We start from the raw sequence: 20929 nt of genomic DNA on the forward strand, positions 1-20929 counted from the left end.
CTAAGATGTCTATCATATATTTCTGGCAGTAAAGCGATAAATACAGTATAAACACACGTTCATATTATGCTCATAATAGGCTTATATACTATGGCCTTTTGACTAAGACCATCCGCTTAAAACCACTAAGGTCTGACAAAAAGTGTACAAGCCAGACAAAGCAGTAGACATCTTAAGTTCTCTTAGTTGTATAAATGCTACTAGCTCGTTTAATTCTCTTAATTCTCCCGGTCTTGTAAGTTTACTTCACTCCCTTAGTTCTCTTAGCCCTCTGGCGGTATTTAGAAAAGTCCGTGGCCGAGTGTTTAAAGGCGCAGGTTGGTAAACGAAGGACTGTGGGTTTGAATCCTGGCTTGAATCCTGGTTTGAATTAAGAATTTGAATAAATTTCTCAAATTTCAACATTCCATTAAATGATAAAGTATCTTAAAGATAAAACAACTTAACTATATTGCAATGTTTTATTGCGAGTGTGGTGCCACAGAACAAACAGCAGACCACATCATCAATAACTGCCTAATCCATCGGCCCCCACATGGTGTGCTTGGTCTGAAAATATTGGACGAAGATACAATCACATGGCTGATGACCTCATGCCCGGAAATCTAGTCTGGAAGTGGAAAGAAGAAACGCTCAAACGACGAAGAAGAACGTTTTATTAAATCTTTATATTTTAATAAGATTAATTTTAACTTTTTTAATAAAAATTTAAAAACCTTAATTAGATTCATAACCTGACTGATACTTAGAAGTATATTCATCTTCCAATTCATCATCATCATCAGGTTTTCTAAATTGAATATGTTCATCAATATCGTTATTATTTGTTAAAAAATTAAGTAAATGTTCCTGTTGTTGTCTATTAAATTTACCAGGACTAAATAATGTTGTATTGTCTTCGTAAATATTAAGTTCTACTCTACACTTTCCAGGAAAGTATCTTTGAAATTTTTAAATCGACCAACTTTTATGTTCCTTGTTCTATTTTTATAACGTATTGATATAAGGTAAGTTTCTTGATCTTCATATTCAGTACATGTATATATAGGTTTCATGCTAATAATCTTACCTTGATTTTCATCACAATAAATGTACTATTTAAAAAATGTTCTTGACATAATCATATATAAAATATTCAACTTCTTCCGGTATATCCACCATAATTACAATCATAATTCGAATTGTTGGTTTTTGTTACATTTAAATATTTTATCTTTTATTTTATCCCAAACTATTTTTCTCCTTCTAAAATATAATCGTTGTAAATTTACCAAATTTTAGATAATCTAGGAAATTGATTGTTTGCCATTTTGTTTTTATGCATATTGTGTATTTTCTTTAAGTAGTTTTATTACTTTAACAATTTTTCGCAACTTAGGTTTATACTTTCAAGATTTCTAGGTTGCACATTAAAGCCATTGAACATATTCATTTTATATATGTTAGTTTGCTTGAAAACCTTTTGAAATCTTTAATCGGATTCCAACTGTTAATGTTACTGCCTTAACCAGACCATTTTACTAGAACTTCATTTCCTCTTTTATGAATAACCTTTTCTATTCTAAAAGTTGTTTGATTTGTCGTCAATAATTCTTGTTCGTAGAATGATCCTGTCATTAGTTCGTCGTTTACATCTTTTAGTTTATATGTGTAAGGATTTGTGTTCATTGCCTCTGCTATAACAAAGATCCCTTCTGTTCAGTTTGCTGTCTAACCCTTATCAAATACTTTTTGTTTGTATTCTGGTATTCTACCATTATTACCAACTTTAAATTTTGGTTTAAATTAAAATATGAGTAAATTACCATACAAGTTAGTTTATTCATTTTTTCTTAAACTTGTTTCTCTTGATGTCATTTTTGTAGATCTGTGTTTGGTATTCTTACATCAAGCGACTAATTTTGATAATTTGTTCAAATGCTGCCTTGAATTTTGTTCTATGAAGGGCTTCCACACTTTGTTTTTTCATGATGAGATAAAATCTTTAAAAACTGATACTTTGTTCTCGTTTTCGATGATTTTGTTAGTCGTCAGCAATGCTTTCATATGGTGGTTAGAAAAACCTTTTCCCTTGTCAGTCTATAAAAACTTTAATTTTCTATCCTTAAAAATCTTTTCAAAATCTAGGGCAACTGAATCATCGTTTTTATTTTGTACAACAGCAATTCAAGCATACTTAGAAAACACGTCAATCACTTTTATAAGATACCTCTCACCTCTGCTCCATTTGGAAAATTGTTGCATTTCAACCGAATCGTCAGCTCAAATCTCGTCAATTCCCTTAGTAATAACACGGCGTCGAGTGAATTTTTTTATAATTATTTTATGTAGCTCATCCACTAAATTCAATTGCCAACTAGACACCTCCTCCCGTTGTTTGCACCTAAATCTAATTTATATTTCGTTCAAATCGCAGCTTGAACCTGTTTTTTTTTGTGAAACGACTCACGAATATTTTTCGTTTTTGTATTTGACAGATTATCCAACATATCCTTGTCACATTTCAGTTTTCTTTCTTGTTATCGTTGCTCTGTAACATATATCATGTTTTATTGCAATAGCATCTAAGTAGTATGGCATATGTTGTATTCGTTGCTCACAGACTCGCATGAGTAACCAAAATGTAACTCAAATGCGCCATATGCCATACTACATATAATACAAGAATTGTTTAGTCGCGATCTTAAAGGTAATAATCGTAAAGCAGAAATTGAATATTTAAAAATGAAAAACGTTTCCCAGTATTTTGGGAGCCGCATTTAGGACATTTTAACCACACGAGTTTAAAAATCATTGTAAAGCAGAAATTTAAAATATTAAAAAATATCAAAAAACATGAACATTTAAAAATGAAATTATGAAGAAAATTAGTTTTCCAATCTTCAGCAACAGTCATTTTAAAATATCCCTCTCCATTTAAAACATCCAATGTTGGCACTTGTGTAATAGCATGAACAATACATCCATTCGTTATATATTGGATGAAAATAATATTCTCTATTATTGGTAGTTATTTTATTCTTCATGTTTTATATATGTACTAATAATCTTATAAACTTCCATAACCAGACTCATTAGCATCATCATCAAAAATTAAAAAGTCAATATTATTATTAAATAGAATATCATAATATTGAGTTTCAATTGCATGATTAATAATATCATAATTATTTTCTAAAAAATCTTCTACAATATCTAATTTATGTTTAGTTAAATCAGGATCATAATATAATATTTTTGGACAATCAGCATTACCTTTTTCATATATTTCACAAGTACCTGGAAAACACATTTTAACTTTTCTTCTAAATCAATTGTTTGACTATATTGTATTGTAGCACCAAAACTTTCAATTTCAAAATCATTATAATGATTACTTGGATATATTGGAGTTAAATACGTTCTATGCGCTAAAGTGTTTTTATCAAAAGTATTATTATACAATTTAAGCATAAATTATAAATAAAATTCTCATCTCAATTCTGAACATAAATTATAAAGAAAATTCTCATCTTCTTTATTTGACTTTTTAATAGTAACTATAATATTAATTTTTTGTAAAAAAATGAAGTTATTTTATCAAAAGCATTATCATAAAAATTTTCCAAAAATAAATCATATATAAAAAGTTCCAGTTCCGAAGTTCATTTAAATTCTGAAAAGTAATTATAATATTATTTTTCATAACATTTTGTATCATTAAAAAGTATAAAATCATATGAAAATCTTTCTTGAATTTTAACTAAAACTTCTTTTTCTCCATCTAAAATATATCTATTGTAACTAATAATAATTTGTTGTTGATTTGCCATTTTCTCTTTTTATATTATAAGATATTTCATCTTAAATTAATTTTTATACTATAAGAAATTTTCTGAACAATGGCGTTAAAACATGTGATTGATCTGTAATTTTCCATGACGCCATTCAAAGTAGTTGCAAATCTGAAATAGGAATCCAACTATTAAAAGAACTATTATTAAGTTTCCATTTTACTAAAGCTAATTTATTTTTATTGTGCTAATGAATTACTTTTTCAATTATGAACTTATTTTGATTTGTTTTTAATAAATCTTCTTCATAAAAAAAACCTTTTATCTGTTCATTATTAAAATCTTTAACTAAATATGTATATAGATTAGTATTTTGAATATTAATTATAACAAATATTTCTTCTGTTCAATTTGGCGTGTATCCCTTATCAAATATTTTTCATTTGTACTTTGAAATTCAAACTGTATCACCAGCTTTGAACTTTGGTTTTCACGTCACCTTTTTGATGTCATCATACAAATCGAATAAAAAAACAATAGATTCATTTATCTTGTTTGTTACTGGTACTGGAGTGATTTTAATAGACCTGTGATAACTATTATTATACTCAACTACGGTTTCAGGTAACATTTTTAAGTATTGAGTAAAATTTTCTGTGAATTTCCTCCACATTTTAGATTTAATTGTTCGATTCCAACGCTCAACCACTGAACCTTTTTCTTCATTTTCAGTCGAATGTAATTTAATATTATGATATTTCATAAGTTCATTCATACGCTTATTATAAATTTCTTTTCCCTTATCGGTCCATAAAAGTTTAGGGATTCTCTCCTTGAATAATTTCTTAAAAGCAATAGCAACTGTTTCATCTTTTTTATCTTTTAAATGGATTAATTATCCAACCAAACTTAAAAGATACATCAATCACCATCAGTAAATATCGATATCCCTTATTCCATTTGCTAAACTGCTGCATTTCTACCAAATCAGCTGCCATCTTTTATATTAAAAATATGATTTGTGAAAAATCTCATAAACATTTCAATAAAGATTGTAGGTTCTTCATGGAAGTCTAAAAAAACTTCATCTGCTTTTCTTCTTTTATTTCTTTCCATAATGTAATAAATGCAATAATATCCACAAAGCATTGAATTAATGTTATTAATTTGTGAATAATTATAAATAATATCTTTAGTACTTGTGGTTCTCATATACTTTATAATTTCATTTGGAGGAATAAGTCCAAAACTATCAAAATATCCTACGTTGTCTGAATTTTTATCATTATAACAAAAAAACCAACGTTATTCATTCTTTCGGGTAACATGTCTTTATTAAACGTTCCTCGGTACTGTACAGCCCCCTGTGGGGACCATGAAGCACCTTCCATAATTTCATCAATATCTAAGTTTTATAGAAGTTTCATTTATTGCACAGCTTAATCAACTTTTCCTTGATTAGCACCAGAAACTGCTGCTAATCCAAGAGTTGGTATGACGTTTTTTAGCTAGAAACGGTAAAACAATTTTTCTAAATTAAGTAAAACACTAAAGAAACCTCCTTTTTTTTAGTTGTGTTTTATTCAACTTTATTTCAACTCCATGTCCAGCTGCTTTGCTTTTTTAATTTTATTAATTTGTTGATTTGTTACAATAAGTGTTAAGTTTCCTTTTATTTTTAAATTATTATTTGATAACCTTATCCTTACTTCAGTTTTACGTTTAAACGTTAACAATTTTTTTCTTTTAATTTTCTGTTAAACTGAGAGAGTATTCGTAATACATTTTACCTTAAGCATTATAAAATTGAACCTAAAATTGGAATGTTTTTAAATGGTGACTTTTTGCAAAGTAATAAACCTTTTTCAATCATTTGTGGCTCAGTAAAGTATTGAACTCTCCTTTTACTCGAACCTGGCCTAACTAACCTTTTTCCCTTTGCACCTGGCAGAATGAAACCTTTCACTGTCAATCCACTTATTAAATTGGGTAAAATACTACCTGCAAAGACCAGCTATAAGGGTTCCTAAAAGTCGACCTTGTTTTGAAATTTTAATAATTTTAAAGTAACACCCGAAGAGCCTTTCAACTTAGCAGCTCTTACTTGTTTAACTTTGAGCGTTAAACCAAGAAAATCTGGTCCATTTTATTGATTAATTTTAAATTTAAATGTTAATCCGTTTTTCTTTTGAAAAGCATTTTTATTTTTGATTTTTGATTTTCTGATAACGTCACATTTTTTTGATATACATTTTATATTAGGCTAGATAATATTCATTTTTCCTGAAAGTCCTTTTAACTGAATGTATCGGTCAGAAAGCGCTACAGCATAAACATAATCTATCACTGTGTCTGCTAATATCAAAATAATGAATTGGATAAGTTTTTGCCCAATCTTCAACTGAAAACTGACAACCAGTATCTGTATCTTGATATTTATTCACACCTTCTAGAAAACTCATATAAGAACGTGAATAATTTCTATTCTCTTGTGGTAAATTGTATTCAAATTCTCTTTCAGGATATTGAGTGCTGTTAATCCTACAACTAATTCTTCTCAAGATTGCATTATCAAAAATCATATTATTCAATTCTTGATAAGAATCTCTTTCACTTGATTAAAAAGTTATGAAGATATGTCTAGAAAGTTCACTTCCCCGTTGATTTGTAATTCTCCAAGTCATACTAGTTTCTTCTGGTTGATACATTGTTCTGAATACCCTCATTTGTTCGAAATACAACAAGTAGCCTATCTGCAGTAAATACAAGTAGCCTATGTTTTACACTTTTAAAAACTTTATCAACATCATAAAAAAATCAAAAAATTTTAGAAAGAGGAAATAGCAATGAAATCTGTTTGTTTCCAGTAGTTATGTTTTGTCTTACTGAAAATCCTAAATTTGCCTGCTGATTGTTTTTGTTGTATGTTTGAACAAGAGCTCTGAGACTAGCTCTAACAGCATCTGCATTTACATCATTTTCTACATCAAATTTTGTTTGATATAACTTCCTCCAACTTCAGTATCTTTAAACCATACATAACATATTAGACGCTGTTGAACGTGAATAATCATCACTAAAGCAAACTAAGCTAAGAATTGCCGATTCTTGAGGTAAATAGAGATTTATGTGTTCAATAGTTTGATTAGTCAATTGATATTGAGCAGTTTGAAACAAAGACCAACCACTATTTACCAAAGAAATCATATCAGCAGGATTGTAATTAGCATTTGAATTCGTTTTAAGTTTTCGTTTGATTTCTAAATATGCTCTATAAGATAAAAGATAAACATCTTCATCTTAAGTTTCAATTATGTATTGTCCATCTTTGTTCATATTATTAGAATCTTTTGGTAAATACTCAACATATTCAAACTCTGTTATTAAATTATCAATTCAATTATTTTCTTTAATTTTTAAATAATGATTTGTTATTTCTTCCATTACCTTTTATAATTACTAAATATAATTTTTTAAACCAGAATCAGCAATTAAATTACTCATGATAGCTCTTGACCTATCATTTAATATGGAGCACCTTTCAGACAGCTTTCTATATTCTGTGTAATTGCATTTTTACAGCTTTCGTTGCTGCATTTTTCATTTCAGATTTTACACCAGTAGGTCCACAAAGGGTGCTTTGCGGTAATTTAATTTTCGAAACAACGCTAATAACATTTTTAACGTTATCATATACATTTTTAAGAAATGTGTATGATAAATTATTTCCACCAATTTAATTATTTTCTTTCTTTCAAATCGAATTTCGCGTTGTGATATCGTCTTTTATATCATATTTCAGAACTTATTAATGCTATTTCGCAATTCTTTTTAATATTTAATTGTAATTGTGGATTGAAACTAGTTAAAAGGCTCTTTGATTTTCCCTGTCCTTTTCTAGAATCAGAGAATAATGGTATTGATGTAATTTTATTATATTGTTAGATAAAAACAAAAAACTGAGGCTTTTTCTCAGTTCTTGAAACTCACAATATGAAATACAATTGCCTAATTTCAGTTTTTTTAATATACTTTTAATTTCTTTGTCTGAACCTTTGTTATTATTGCCAGTCTGTTTTACTGCTACTAATAAGTTAAGTGTTTCACACACACCGCCATCCAGGTCACCACATCTCCGCTTTTAAAAGGTATCTCGATACCTCCTAACAACTTGTTTAAATTCTCACTGTCTTTTTTAAAAGTATGAATTTGTTCATTTAATAGCTGATTTAACATATTGAATTGATTATTCTTTTATTTGTGATAATATGAATCATGAGGAATGAGGTTATTATTAAAAATCATGAACTTTTATTTCATCTAATACATAAAGAATGCTATTACGTAAGTCCCGTAAGTTGTTTCAAAACGACTACGAAAGGCGCTTCGCGTGCTGATGACTGGTAATGTTTTCACAGATTACCAATGATACTGACCTGCAAGGCGCTTTGCGTGAAAATTCCAATAAAAATTTATGGAAATTTTTATTGTAATTTGATTTCTTAAAAGAATGTTTAGTGACGTTTCTAAGGTAGAAATACTATCTTCCTAAAAGTCGCGTGGCTAAAATATCTCGGTTGCGGCTCCCAAAAGCCTACAGGGGAACTTTTTTCATTTCTGCTTTGCAATTATCTTTAAACAAACGTGGTTAAAATGTCTCGGTCGTGTCGTGCAGAAATGAAGGTACCAGGACGATAGTGAACGTTTCCGAGTTGGTTTGCGTTGCCAGTTCCATGCGGTAGAATAAAATGGAATATTTACAAAATTTCGAACATGAGTTTCCAAAATGTTTTGGTTGCACCATATGCAATATATAACTTCCTTCAATTATACTACAATGGATATGAAGTGTATTAGTATTCGTAATATTTGCAATGTTTTGACTGTCATGTAGTCCGTTTTCATTTAGTTGTACTGCATTCAATCCCAAGACTGGTCTACCGAGTCTGGTGTGATGAAGTCAACTGATAATCATTTTTAAGCTCAAGCCTTGACTTTAATGTGTTATGATTTAGTGATGTTTTCAATATTGTAACTTCTAGGTGAAATTTCAAGTGTTTTCACTGTTTCAGTTTATGATGTACTGCATATCCAAATTTATAGTTGTTAAATTTGATATTGTGCCAGGAATAGGTGGTAATAAATGCTTGTAAAATTCTTTTTCTGGAATTAAAAAATAATGATACCGACGTCATTTTAAAATATTATTACATAATTTTTTATAATCACAACTTGAGATACATTTGAGCGACTTCAGTTTTTTCTGTATTTGTTCGATTTCACTGTCCAAACGACTGTTATTGTTTCCAGCTTGCTTAGCAGCCGCTAGTAAGTAAATTCGTTTACAAAGTTCATTTGGATTTATGGTTGTCCTATCCAACAGTAAATTCTAAACCGCCCAACAATTTTTTCAACTTTATTCTGTATTTTCTGAATAAGACTATTATCAATGTCACGGTGTATACTCATACTATCTAACGTTTGGTTAATTCTTGTTATTTCTTTGAATACTTTATTTCTGTCATCTTTACCTTACATTCCTATCCGTTTCAAATCCATGTTTTGGTAATACTTTTTGGTCTTTATCAGTAAAGTCCACAACAAATTTCGTTTTTGGTTCTATTGCCGATTGCGGTGGTATTGAAAATGTGTAACATTTTAAAAGTATAGCATAAATCCAATGTTTTCTTGTAGATTGTTATTTTCAATAAGTGCCCTGACACCATCACGAACATCATTGGCGTCCTCAGCGACATCACCAAAGTTTTGTTTCATAAGAATGTACCTCCAGTTCCGGTATCCTTTCACCACAACATGTTTGAGGCAGTTGACCATGAATAGTCATATTATTTTGTGGCATTTGTAGTGACGCATTAAATTACAAATAGTGTGTGATGTACGGTGCATATTATACCACACAGATGGAAAATAATATATACTTCCTGGTTTGGGAAATCTACTTTGCGAAGCGTTGCGTTACGTGTCGCCTATGCATGACTTCCTGTGTATCGTTATAAATCGTGACGTGAGTTAATCTTTCATTCATAGTTGTTCATTGCGTTACAGTCTACTAAGTCAACCCTAGAAAGTGGTCGACTTTATTATGTAGCTGCCCCAATGTTCTATTTTGATGTATTCGTTCAATGAAGCTTCAATATAATCAGAATATACAGTTGTCATTGTTGTGTAACCTTTGTAGTGAAGTGGGTAAACCTTACAGGTTAAGGTACCATATACCACTTTTCATTACAAGTGCATATTATTAAGAAAGTTATACAGTATTGTCTTGGCTAGGTTCATGTCATTCAAACATATATAGTTCATATATCACAAACTTTGCTTTGTTATATGACAGATAGCTGCTAAAGAATGAAATAGTTTGCTGGATTTCAAACAATAGATGTGGTTTTGGGAAGTGCTTTTCAAGTGTTTCTAGTACACTTAGCATGTTACGAACTTACACGTGGTCTTGATGGCATATCTCTGTGACGTAAAAATGCTGTCAAATTGTTTGTGGTTAAAAATGAAATATTTTGTGACATAAATTTAGGTAACATTTAACTGGTGGCCTTGTTTGATTTGCTATAGCATAAAGCGATAAAAATAAATGGTTTTGGCTTAATCGCTCTCTTCTGACAAGCTCTCTCTGAAAAGTACGTTTGGGAAATGGTACATGTATGACTTCTTCCAATATGTAGCAACGCCCTGCTATGATGTGGGCTCTTGTATAAACCTGTAATGAAATGGTGATGTTTGTGACATTGAACTTGACAAGTCGACCCACTTCACTACAATGTTTGCTAGTTGAATTGTTTATTGCGGTCGATGGTATATGAGTCTCATAAAGTCGTTGTCTGCTTTTTCAACCTCGGATTTAATTATTCACGACGGCTTATTGTCTTATGAAGCTGACAACAAAGTTGTCTAACTTGATACTGAACTTCTTCAAATCGAATTTAATAGTAGTTTCACAGGAATGACAACTGCATAAACTGATTATATTGTAACTTCTTTGAACGATTACATTTAAACAAAACATTGGCATATCAACAACATAGAGTTTCCATATTGCATTCTCTTAGCAAGCCAAATAATTAACGAATAATGAAGAATGAATGAACAACTGTCAATAACCCAGGCAATATATAGGCATGCGACATATTGAATCACGAACTAAAACAATAAACAGGAAGTCATTGACACACAATGCTAGAGCTTGTTTGAGCAGATTTGCAAAACCAGGAACTCGTCGGCAAGATATTTATATCACGTTTCGTAAAGCCGATTTCCGTAAACAAAACTCTATACAGTATTCCATATGTATATTTTATCTCTCCTTATCATCACAAACTATCGGGGTTATCCGATCATATCCCCACCATTTGCAGTAGGCTATACCAGATTCCTTGCCTACCGTATTCGCGTTTGGCGACACCAACATCGAGCACCAGTTGCACATCCACAGCAAAATCAACCATCGCCTTTCCCTCTACCTTCTCGTGATCAACGGCCTTCTTCTGGACCTTCCGATGACGTGACTTCTGGACCTTCCGATGACATTTCGCCTTCTCATGATGAATTCGCAGAAACCCACACAATTTAATTTTCATTATTTGCACTTCGTTTTTATGTACCGTCAAGGAGGCATCAAACACCTAAAACTAAGATCTTTATGAATTTGTTGGACATCCTACGTAGGGCTTTAAAAAACAATTTAGACCAATCAGAAGGCAGCATGGTTGGTGTTGTTTTCTTGCCTGAGAATTACCCTAGCAGTTGACGTGCTTCAATGTCCCAGGTCGCGTGCAGAATTAGGCTAAAAATTAGCATGAATGTAGCTAAAATTGTTTTTTTAGACCAAAAACTGTAGTGTTTATTTTGCGCTTCTGTAAAAAAAGTTTGAATCCTGTTTTTTAATGGCATTTTATGGAATGGTAGTTCAAAGCATACTAAATCAACATGAAAAATTTCAGAGAGCCCAATGGAGGATTTTTGGAGTAATCAGTCTTTTAGTAAATTCACTGTATAATAAAACAAAAAAAAATTTTATGGCATTTTTTTGTGTTTGACGCCTCCTTAATTTCTAGTGTATGTAGCCTATCTCCAATTGTGTAAACATTGTTTTTTCCGGTTGCACATGCTACAACTTGCAGTGTTTTTCACGTGGAACATTTTAACACCCACCACCTTCACGTTGTACACTATAAGCTCACACTTCTAACAGCTAGCAGGGTTAACCGAGTGAATCACCAAAACCAACCTATGAGTTGGCTAAGTTAGACATGGTGATTGCAACTCAATATACATCTCATTAGCGGTAGTATTGCTTGTGCTCTTGGTTAATTGTATTATTGAGAAAGTGTTCAGCACCTATAATAGAAACCTTTTCTTGTTAACTATTTCTGTTGTTATATTAAAGACCTTTCGGCCGCCAAAAGGGTAAAGTATTCCAACCGCAAGCAAAAATTGAGTCAGATAATTTAACGGGAAAATTAAGTAAAGATATCCTCATAAGCTGAGGGTCTCTTCAAGTTCTTATAAGGCTGTTGGTAGATTCTTCGATTTTTTACCAGTTCTAGATTTGTTTCTTACTTGTTAAACCTTTTTAAACGTTTAGTGAAGTTGAATTCTGTCAATAAAGATCAGTTGCTGCGAACGCACCAAATAGTTCACAAGTTGTTATGCAGTTGTTGGTAAACTCTTTGATTGTTTACTAGGTATACACTTGTTGAACCCTTTGAAGTGTTTAGTGAAACATAAGTCCATTAATGGATGTAAGTTAAACAGAATGCAAGAAATAGTTCACAACTTTTTTCTTTGTAGCTATTTAACTGTTCTAAAGTGCATAAGTTGTTTGAAGTTCCTAGCCAATTTTTTGATTGGATACCATTTGTACTCTTGTTTCTTACTTGTTAGACCCTTTTAATCGTTTAGGGAAACTTTACTTATTTAATGAACGTCAGTTGAACAGAATGCACCAAATAGTTCACATGTTGTTTCTTGTTAGGTATTTAACTGTTCTTCAGTGCATATATTGTTCTTAACGCTATTTTACACGTTTGACGACTTTTTGCCCCCCCCTGCAATTATTATGGTCTTAAATAAAAAGATGTGCAACTGGTAAACAATAGAATTGAAAAAAAATTCACATGAATTTCCTAGGACCTGAAGGTCGTTTTTGATCAGATTTGTTGACAATGCATTTTTCTTGCTTGCACGCAAAGGATTGTGCAAAGTATATCTATGATATATATATGCATAAAACGTTATTATTTTAGAATAGAGTTATGGTGCTATTTTTAAGGTTTTTTTTTAAAACAATAATGATTAGCATGGCTAATAAACTGAACAATCGTTTGATGCTGCAGAATTTCTACTACAATAAGTGTGTCCTCGGTGGATAATTCAGGAAATACATACCTATCCAGTCCTAAATGGAAAACGCTCTCGTTTAAAAGTGAACTAGTATAACTTATTTCTATATTTGGAAAACTTTAAAAATCTTACATATCGCATCCCAAGATGTTTCAACTAATCAATGAAACAAAGACTGTTAATTGATATGAATATACAACAGCATTTATGAAAAGATGATGGTAGCTCTGCACTTAAATTTCCGCTTTTTCTTCTTCGATTATGCCAAGTTCCATTAACAGCTTCTTCTCAAGATTAAGATATGCTTCGAGTTCAACCTGATACTCTTCTTCCATTGCCTCATCTGTTTTATCTTCCGTGACTTTGGCCTATAAAAGTACAGTTGGTTATACTGTACTTGGTTAAAAAATATCAGCATTACATCGGAGTCAGCACAGCTAACAAGGCGATACCTTTGTGTAGGCCTACAGCAAGCAAAGTATCAGCTCCCAACACTGTGTTTACGTAAAATGTGCACAGTGCAAAACAAGTTGATCTTGTATCAGAGAGCACAGTTCATTTCACTACATAAACTGGTGAAAAATTAGTGGTCAACAAATTATCGCCTAATATGTTGCAAATTTCACAGTGATTGTGATCATACTAGAAAACCACCCAGCGTGACAATGACACCTGCTTGAAGTACGGACCAGGTACTGATCTACGTAAGAAGTATTTTGTTGAATTTTCGATTAAATGTGAGGTTTATGGGTACAAAATAACCAGCAAGTAGCAATTAATTAGGACATAGGAATATGTTGGAGTGATTTATATCATGACATGTAGCCTATATATCGTCGGGTAATTAGAGTAGTGATGAGGTAGGCCACCAATTTAGGCTTATAGTCCAATGGTAATTGCTGTGGCTAATTTAACAGAAAAATATTGTACGTCTGTATCATATTGAACTTCTGTTTAAACCTTAATAACTAAATTCCACCTTTTGCACATGCATTCTTTTAATGCAGCGGTTCCCAATTCGTTTTAAGCCATGGACTATTAGAAAAAGTTTTAGACTTTGCTGGAACACCAAAATGTTCCTTATAAAAATATTTTATTTCTTTGCAAATAGGCTTTAAGCCCATAATGGCGGCTTTCAGCTATATACTATATACTTCCAGAAAAAGAATCAAAAAAAGAAATGTCTAATGCGTTGTGAACTAATCATTTAAGACAGACATGTGCAAACTAATTTGCATGTGATAACAAGTAGCCTACTGTACATATTAGTCTGGCCTAACTAAGAAATCTAAGTCTAAACAACATTCTTTTTCATTGTGTGGACCCAGCCCAGCCCATCATCATATTAACATCGTAATGTGAGCACCATAACATGAAAATTCTGCCATACTGTATGGCGATGTATCAGAACTGGAGCATTAATTATTGAATTTATTCCAAATGACATTATTTTGTCATAATTGAAACATTCAATTAAGGATCTGTCAAACAGGGTAAAAGAACATCTGTATGATTTTTTTGGAATCTCATGAAAGCATTTAAATAGGTGGCTTGACCAATCAGAAGGCGGTATGGTTGGTGTTGTTTTTTAGCCTGGGAATTACCCTACTTGTTGGCATGCTTGAATGTCTTAGGTGATGTGCAGATGTGATGTGCAGATTAAGCTAAAGATTGCCATGAAAGTAGCTAAAAATTGGGTTTTTTAGGTCAAAAATTCTGGTGTCGATTTTGCCCGTATATTTAAAAAAGTTTGAATTATGTTTTTTTGATGGCATTTTGTGGAATGATAGTCCGAAGCATACTAAAGTGATAAAAATTCGGACAGCCCCTGGAGGATTTTTGGAATAATCAGTTTTTTATTAAATTTGCTGCATAATAAAACAAACAAGATTTTAGTGGTAGTTTTTGGTGTTGGACAGGTCCTTAATGGCAGCTACATATGCTGGATTCAATTATACAATCTGAATGGTTAAAATTTAATTCAATCTCGAGAAAAAAACAAGATTTTTATACTTACACACAATGATACAAAAAGCTAATAAACGGCAAAATCAGACAGTTAACAGAGTTGTTGCTTATACGTGACTGAATTTTCATGGTGAAAAGTCTTGCAGCAGAAGAAAGCTCGTTCTGCCTTAACTGATATTGTTGGGCTGCTGAGTAACACCTTGTGAAGATGCTCCAGTTTGCTTGGTCTCTTTCCGGTAGCTTCTAGCAGTTTAACCTCCTGCTTGATTATTGCTCAGGTTCCTTCATCACATGGCAATATGTTGGACTGGATGTGTGTGGAATATTCAATATGAGCCTAAAGTCTTTCAAAAAGGCTCTCATTTATAGAATTGTTGTTAGCCAACTCAATTTGTCGTTCTTTGTTTTGACCTCCTGCGTCATTAGTGTCATTGCTCCCAAACAAAAAAACTGCTGGTAATTAAGGTTGCAGCTGTCTTCAAAATGCCTTGTTTAGTATTGTTGCTTAAGGGGATATCATCATAAAATTCCCCAATTTCGAGAAATGAATTCAAGTTTTGTATCGCATGAAGTTGACCAGATCATGTTGTTGTCTTTGTGGTATGCAGTTCTTCATGACACAAAGTAAATCATTGCCCAAAGTTTACCTTCGGTTTTTATTTTAGTAAATGAGAAATCGGAAAACTCCTTCAGCCCTTAACGATGTTGCGTTCTGACGACACAAAGCTTCGATAGCAAGTTTTACTGGTTCAAGAGCACATATCATCTCATCTAGAAGCAAAAATTCAGATTCTGATATATCATGGGCAATACGCAAATCCAGTAAAGATTTTATTATACAAGTTTTAAGAAGGAGAAACCTTTCAATCATTTGAAATAGAGTTCTAGCAAGTTTTACAGTCAAGGATAAGGGACAACTCTTCTTTCTGTTCCAATATCACATATTTTTGCAAGACTTCCTTTCTCACCATGCTTTTCCTATATATATTTTAACCACTTTCTGCACCTTGTTGAGTACATCGTCTATTGTAGAACTGAAATCAGGTGTTTTGTTTGTACTTGGGTTGTTATAGTGAGGCTTTCTTGAAATATTTAGTCATCTTCATCGTTGCTCTCAACAGTAACATTTCTACTGAAATGCAGGCCAATCTAAATCAGCGTGGTGCTTTTCAAGGAGTTGTAAAATATTTTCAGCATAACATCACCCAAGCATTCTTACTAGGCCTAGATTTATTTGTTCGTCATTGTAATGAAAGATGACATGCATGTATCTTTGACAACGAACAGAAGAATATTTGTCCAGAGTGACACTAAACCGGATATTACATTGACGTTTTATTTTCTCTTTGGTTTTTGATTGATGTTGTGCTGACAATGAATTTATTCCATAATACTTAATTCAGCAAGGGGAAGATGAAAAACTTTTGCACAAAGTGACTTGCAGAGAAGGTTATACTCTTGTATATGGCATAAATAGAAAAACCATTGCTCTGCAAACTTTCCTTCTTGCTTTATACAAATGACATGATAGATTTCTGCTGTATCTTTGCTTTCTTTTTAGAACTAGAACTTCCTTTTTAAAATGTTCTAAATACCTTGCTTAAAGCTATGCCTAATCTTGAAATGATGGGAGACCACTAGTTCATCCACCTTTACCACAAAGCTTTTTTGAACAGTAATGACATGTGGATTGATCATCAACTTGGGAAAAATGTTCCCAAACTTTTGATTGATTACTACGTTTCATTTTGAGGCTATATACAGTATGACTGTATGGACGTTATATCACTGCTTTCGGAACTTTTTATCGGACTAGTTTAATAGAAAAACCATTGTGTTATCATAGCGCTCACAAATCCAACTGCACATTTTGTTGATTGCGAAGATTGAAATTTATTTTTGTACCTTTGACATAACATTAAAAAACTCAATAAATCCCGAGAATCCCCAAAACCGGGATATCGGTTTTCAAGCCCTAGTTTTACCAGGTAAATTAACCATATGTAATGCAATTAATTCAAACAATTTATTGGCATATACTGTAGCTCCAGAACTAATCTAAATTTAACTGCAAAACTCTCTTCAAGTTTTTAGCTAAAACGTTGTTTTTTGATGCGGAAAACTTTTTAAATAAGTTGAATTGATGTTCAAAAGTACATTACACATAGGACAACGTTTTCATGTTTTGAAGTGAAATTATATTGGAAAAATTCCAACTAGTCAGTCTGTTAAGAACCAAAAAAATGTGATTCTGGAGTTACCACTTTCGGTCCATGATTGACAGCCTGTAATTTTAAGATTGGTCTCAACTGAGTCGACATTTGAAATGAATGTGTGCAGCACCTAACTTAGTGTGAAGAAAAAAAAAGAGCCAGATGTTAATTTTTTTAATGAACGGACACATACGTACTGTATAATAATATAGTTTAATGCCAGAATTAAATAAATTCTGTTGTTGTTGTATTAACGAAACATCTCCAAATTTGCGCAATATGATACAAGCAAATAAAAAAACAAAAAAAACTATCGGAACTTACACAAATACTAGTCAAGAGATGAGGATCCTTGCGGAATTCATCTCGGAATATGAGTCATGATATGTTACCATATTTTATAATACCATACCATTTTCAACGTGCATGCGGTGGACTTGGTTAACGGATAAAATGCTAAACTGGCGTACTTTATCTCTCCCTAACCTACAGTACATTTATAATACTTCTGCCAGTATTTATGTCTACTATGATAAAAAACACATATTTTGACTGATTTCAAATTTTAAATACGAATTACCGAAAAACGTTTTCCATCGTTAGCTCCAATTCGTTCAGTTTCTCGCATTATTGCTCGCTGATCGAAGTATTGAATTCTCTTCGTTTCTCGTTCAAAGTAATTTCGAATGCCTTTTGACTGAAAAATAGAAATGTATCTAAGTTTGCCAATGACAAGATAAAATGGCAAAATACATATAGGAAAAAATTATACATTCCACTACGTCTATCTTAATAATTTTGTGACATATTCTTATTCTATATACAGTATAAACATTTACCTCAGTTGCTGCTGGATGTCTTAGATTCCATGGAATTTCAAGAATATGCAATGTGCCAACATTGTCAGCTACAGCGATTAGATTTTGCTTCTTTGAAACAACCCATGGGACAATTTGTGTTACTTGGGCAGCAGTAACATTCTGAACTAAAATTGGCTCATGGGTTCGATCTAGTAAGTCCCAGACCTAACATAAACATAATATAAGGACCCCTCCAAAGCTGCACTGTTTATAGAAAAAAATTAAACAAGGTAAAGTGTATGACCAGACCTCCACATTACCATCCCTGGTACCAAGAAAGAAGACTGCTGGCCTGGTTGTGCTCCAATGACCGGCAGTGTATAATTTTGCTGCTGACGCTGACTGCAAAATTGCTCCACTCTAAGAGTTAGAAGCGGTATAAGTGTCTAAAATAGTTGCATAATACATAAACATATGAATAATAAAACAGCATTTAATTCCACAAGCTTACTGTTACACCTTCACGCCACAAGGCAAACGTCCATCCACCGACACTTAAAATAATGTCGTTATAGAAGGGGTTCCTCTGCAATGTGTTAACAGGTCCATCATGACAAGCTACTGCCCAATTGGGCTTTGGCACTAAAATCAGAAACCATGCAAAAAACGTAAAATAATGTATTTATACACTGTCCACAAACACATTTCTTTATTGCCTATAAGTATTAGCTGTTAAAAATCACTAAAATGTCAATCGTGTAGCTTGGCAGTAAAGCTACAGGCTGATGAGTAAGAGGTTGTCAATTTGACACTCACTAAGAGCACACGTCTGTGTCTTGGTTTGACACTTCAAGATATGCTTGAAGGTGGGGATGAAGATTGGCTTCACTCGGCTTCCCACCCCCTTACTGCAAATCTTCACCAACCAGCTTAAGTCCACATACAATAAAAAACTAAATTTGCCATTATTTTAAATAACTGGGCACAAGTAGAAGTTTAGTAGTATATTAGAGTACTGCTGCCACAGCAAGGGTAGCTTTACTGCTTTAGCCTATTGCGTGGGATATTGCCTACAGATCAACACAATCTTTCGCTTCACTAAATTCTCCACAGCCAGTTAAGTTGAAAGGGCTATGAACAAAACGAACCAAGTTCACATTTGCTTGTGCTAACAGGAGCTCCAACAGCTGCTCAAGTCACAGAGGAATGGTGAAGATCAATCAGTTTGTAAACCTCCCAACAAAATAATACAATATCCAAAAGTTGAATATTTGTATATTCAATAAGCAGGATGTTCAAAGAATGATCCTTCTGCTCAAAACGGATAAATTAAACTCAAAGCCTATCTTTAACGCTACCACAACTGCAAGGTTAGATATGAAAGCTACATCTTCTTCAAGTGTCTTGATTACTTCTTCTTGTGATCACATTACAACTGGTTGCTTTGACTATATCCTATGAAGTAAACATGGTTTTGCCAGGTTAAAATCATTTCAATGTGAAAGCTAAAAAACAGTCGGCCCACTTAGCCAAAGAGAAAGTAAAAAAGGTTTAACCAGTGTGCAAGTTACAATCTTCCTTTTATCAATACATGGTACGTCCAATAAATTTGGGCAAAACCCGATTTTGGGTATTTTTACCCAATTCAACGTGCCGAAATTTCTGAGTACTTTGTTTGTAACCAAAGTTTTTCCATCAAAGTTGCCTGGTTGCAAGAGGCATAAAATTTAAGCTGTGAAAGTTAGTTACGTTAAGGTTAGCATGCACAAGCCCACGCTCTAGTCAAACCAAAACGTAACAGACAATACTACTTACACATATTCACATTACGCAAATACCCTGCTAGAAAATGAAAATAGTCGGAAAATTTCGTGGATGCTATTTCTTGTGTTCTCGTTTTATGTGTATTAAGTCGTGTTTACTCATTACCAATTGTATCGTTGGTTTTAAAATGTAAGCAAACCCTTTTCCCAAAACTCTTCAATGTATTGAATTTGATAAAGTTTATAATTTATATAAGATTTTCAATCCATAACAATAATCATATTTATCATTATAGAATATGTTTTATTTCAGATATTTAATCAGACAAGCCGCAGTGCTGTAGCCTATAACAAAAAGCTGTTGCTTTCCCAGGGCATGTTGTTATAGTGCTGAGTCATGAGTGCAGAATGAAACTTAATTTATTATTTGTCAACTCCAGGTGGTCAGCAATGTAAAATTATAACTTAAACTTGCAAATTCATTGGGTCTTTGGTTATTGCTAGAAATACAGAGCACAATGTACCTTGATCTCAATCATGCAATTATAAATATAACATAAGCTTTAAAAATGGCATTAGATTTAGGCATAAATCCTAATGGAAAATTCTTGAAAAAGATAATAACAAATGCAGCCCACTTCATATTTTCATGTTTCGAACCAAACACTTGTCCTTCCTCAGAGTATAAACTACTAAACACATGGCATGCAATAAATAAATCTCTGAGTGAAACAAGAAAAATGTGTAATACACGGGAATCATGACAAGGATGTACCCCGGGTAGTGCAAAGTGATGACATATACTGAGGCCCAAACACATAAATGATAAATAACAAGATAAGATGGAAATAATCATTGTGGCAATTTTTTAAGGTTTTTCGCTTGTGTGTTTGGGCTTCAGTATCTGTTATCACTTTGCGTTACCGTGGTACTGTACAACCTTATCATATTTTCTTGTTTCACTCTCATATTTATTTATTACATGTTGTGTGTTTAACAGTTTATACTCTGAGAAAGGACCAGTGTTAGGTCCGAAA

At 32.4% G+C, this 20929-nt stretch overlaps 1 protein-coding gene and 1 long non-coding RNA gene across 3 annotated transcripts in view; one reads left to right on the top strand and one right to left on the bottom strand.

The window, feature by feature from the left end:
* Positions 1-5441: 5441 nt before the first annotated feature.
* LOC143461176 (uncharacterized) lies at positions 5442-13118 on the top strand. Its single transcript, XR_013118012.1, has 2 exons — positions 5442-9101; positions 9468-13118. It is a non-coding gene; the product is annotated as an uncharacterized LOC143461176 (long non-coding RNA).
* A 118-nt stretch (positions 13119-13236) lies between these two features.
* The window catches only part of LOC143461173 (dynein axonemal intermediate chain 3-like), a 30284-nt gene continuing 22591 nt past the window's right edge, over positions 13237-20929 (bottom strand). Inside the window, exons 14-18 of one of the 2 annotated variants that reach the window (XM_076958990.1) lie at positions 18641-18771; positions 18439-18549; positions 18169-18354; positions 17910-18026; positions 13237-13516 (exon numbers count right to left, since the gene is read on the bottom strand). In XM_076958990.1, coding sequence (XP_076815105.1) covers positions 13382-13516; positions 17910-18026; positions 18169-18354; positions 18439-18549; positions 18641-18771 — 680 coding nt within the window. In that variant the 3' untranslated portion in view covers positions 13237-13381. Of the gene's footprint in view, positions 13517-17909; positions 18027-18168; positions 18355-18438; positions 18550-18640; positions 18772-20929 lie in introns of those variants that run through there. The other variant, XM_076958991.1, reaches the window with a different exon arrangement.

The sequence above is a fragment of the Clavelina lepadiformis genome, chromosome 5 (genome assembly GCF_947623445.1).
Source record: "Clavelina lepadiformis chromosome 5, kaClaLepa1.1, whole genome shotgun sequence".
Lineage (NCBI taxonomy): Eukaryota > Metazoa > Chordata > Ascidiacea > Aplousobranchia > Clavelinidae > Clavelina > Clavelina lepadiformis.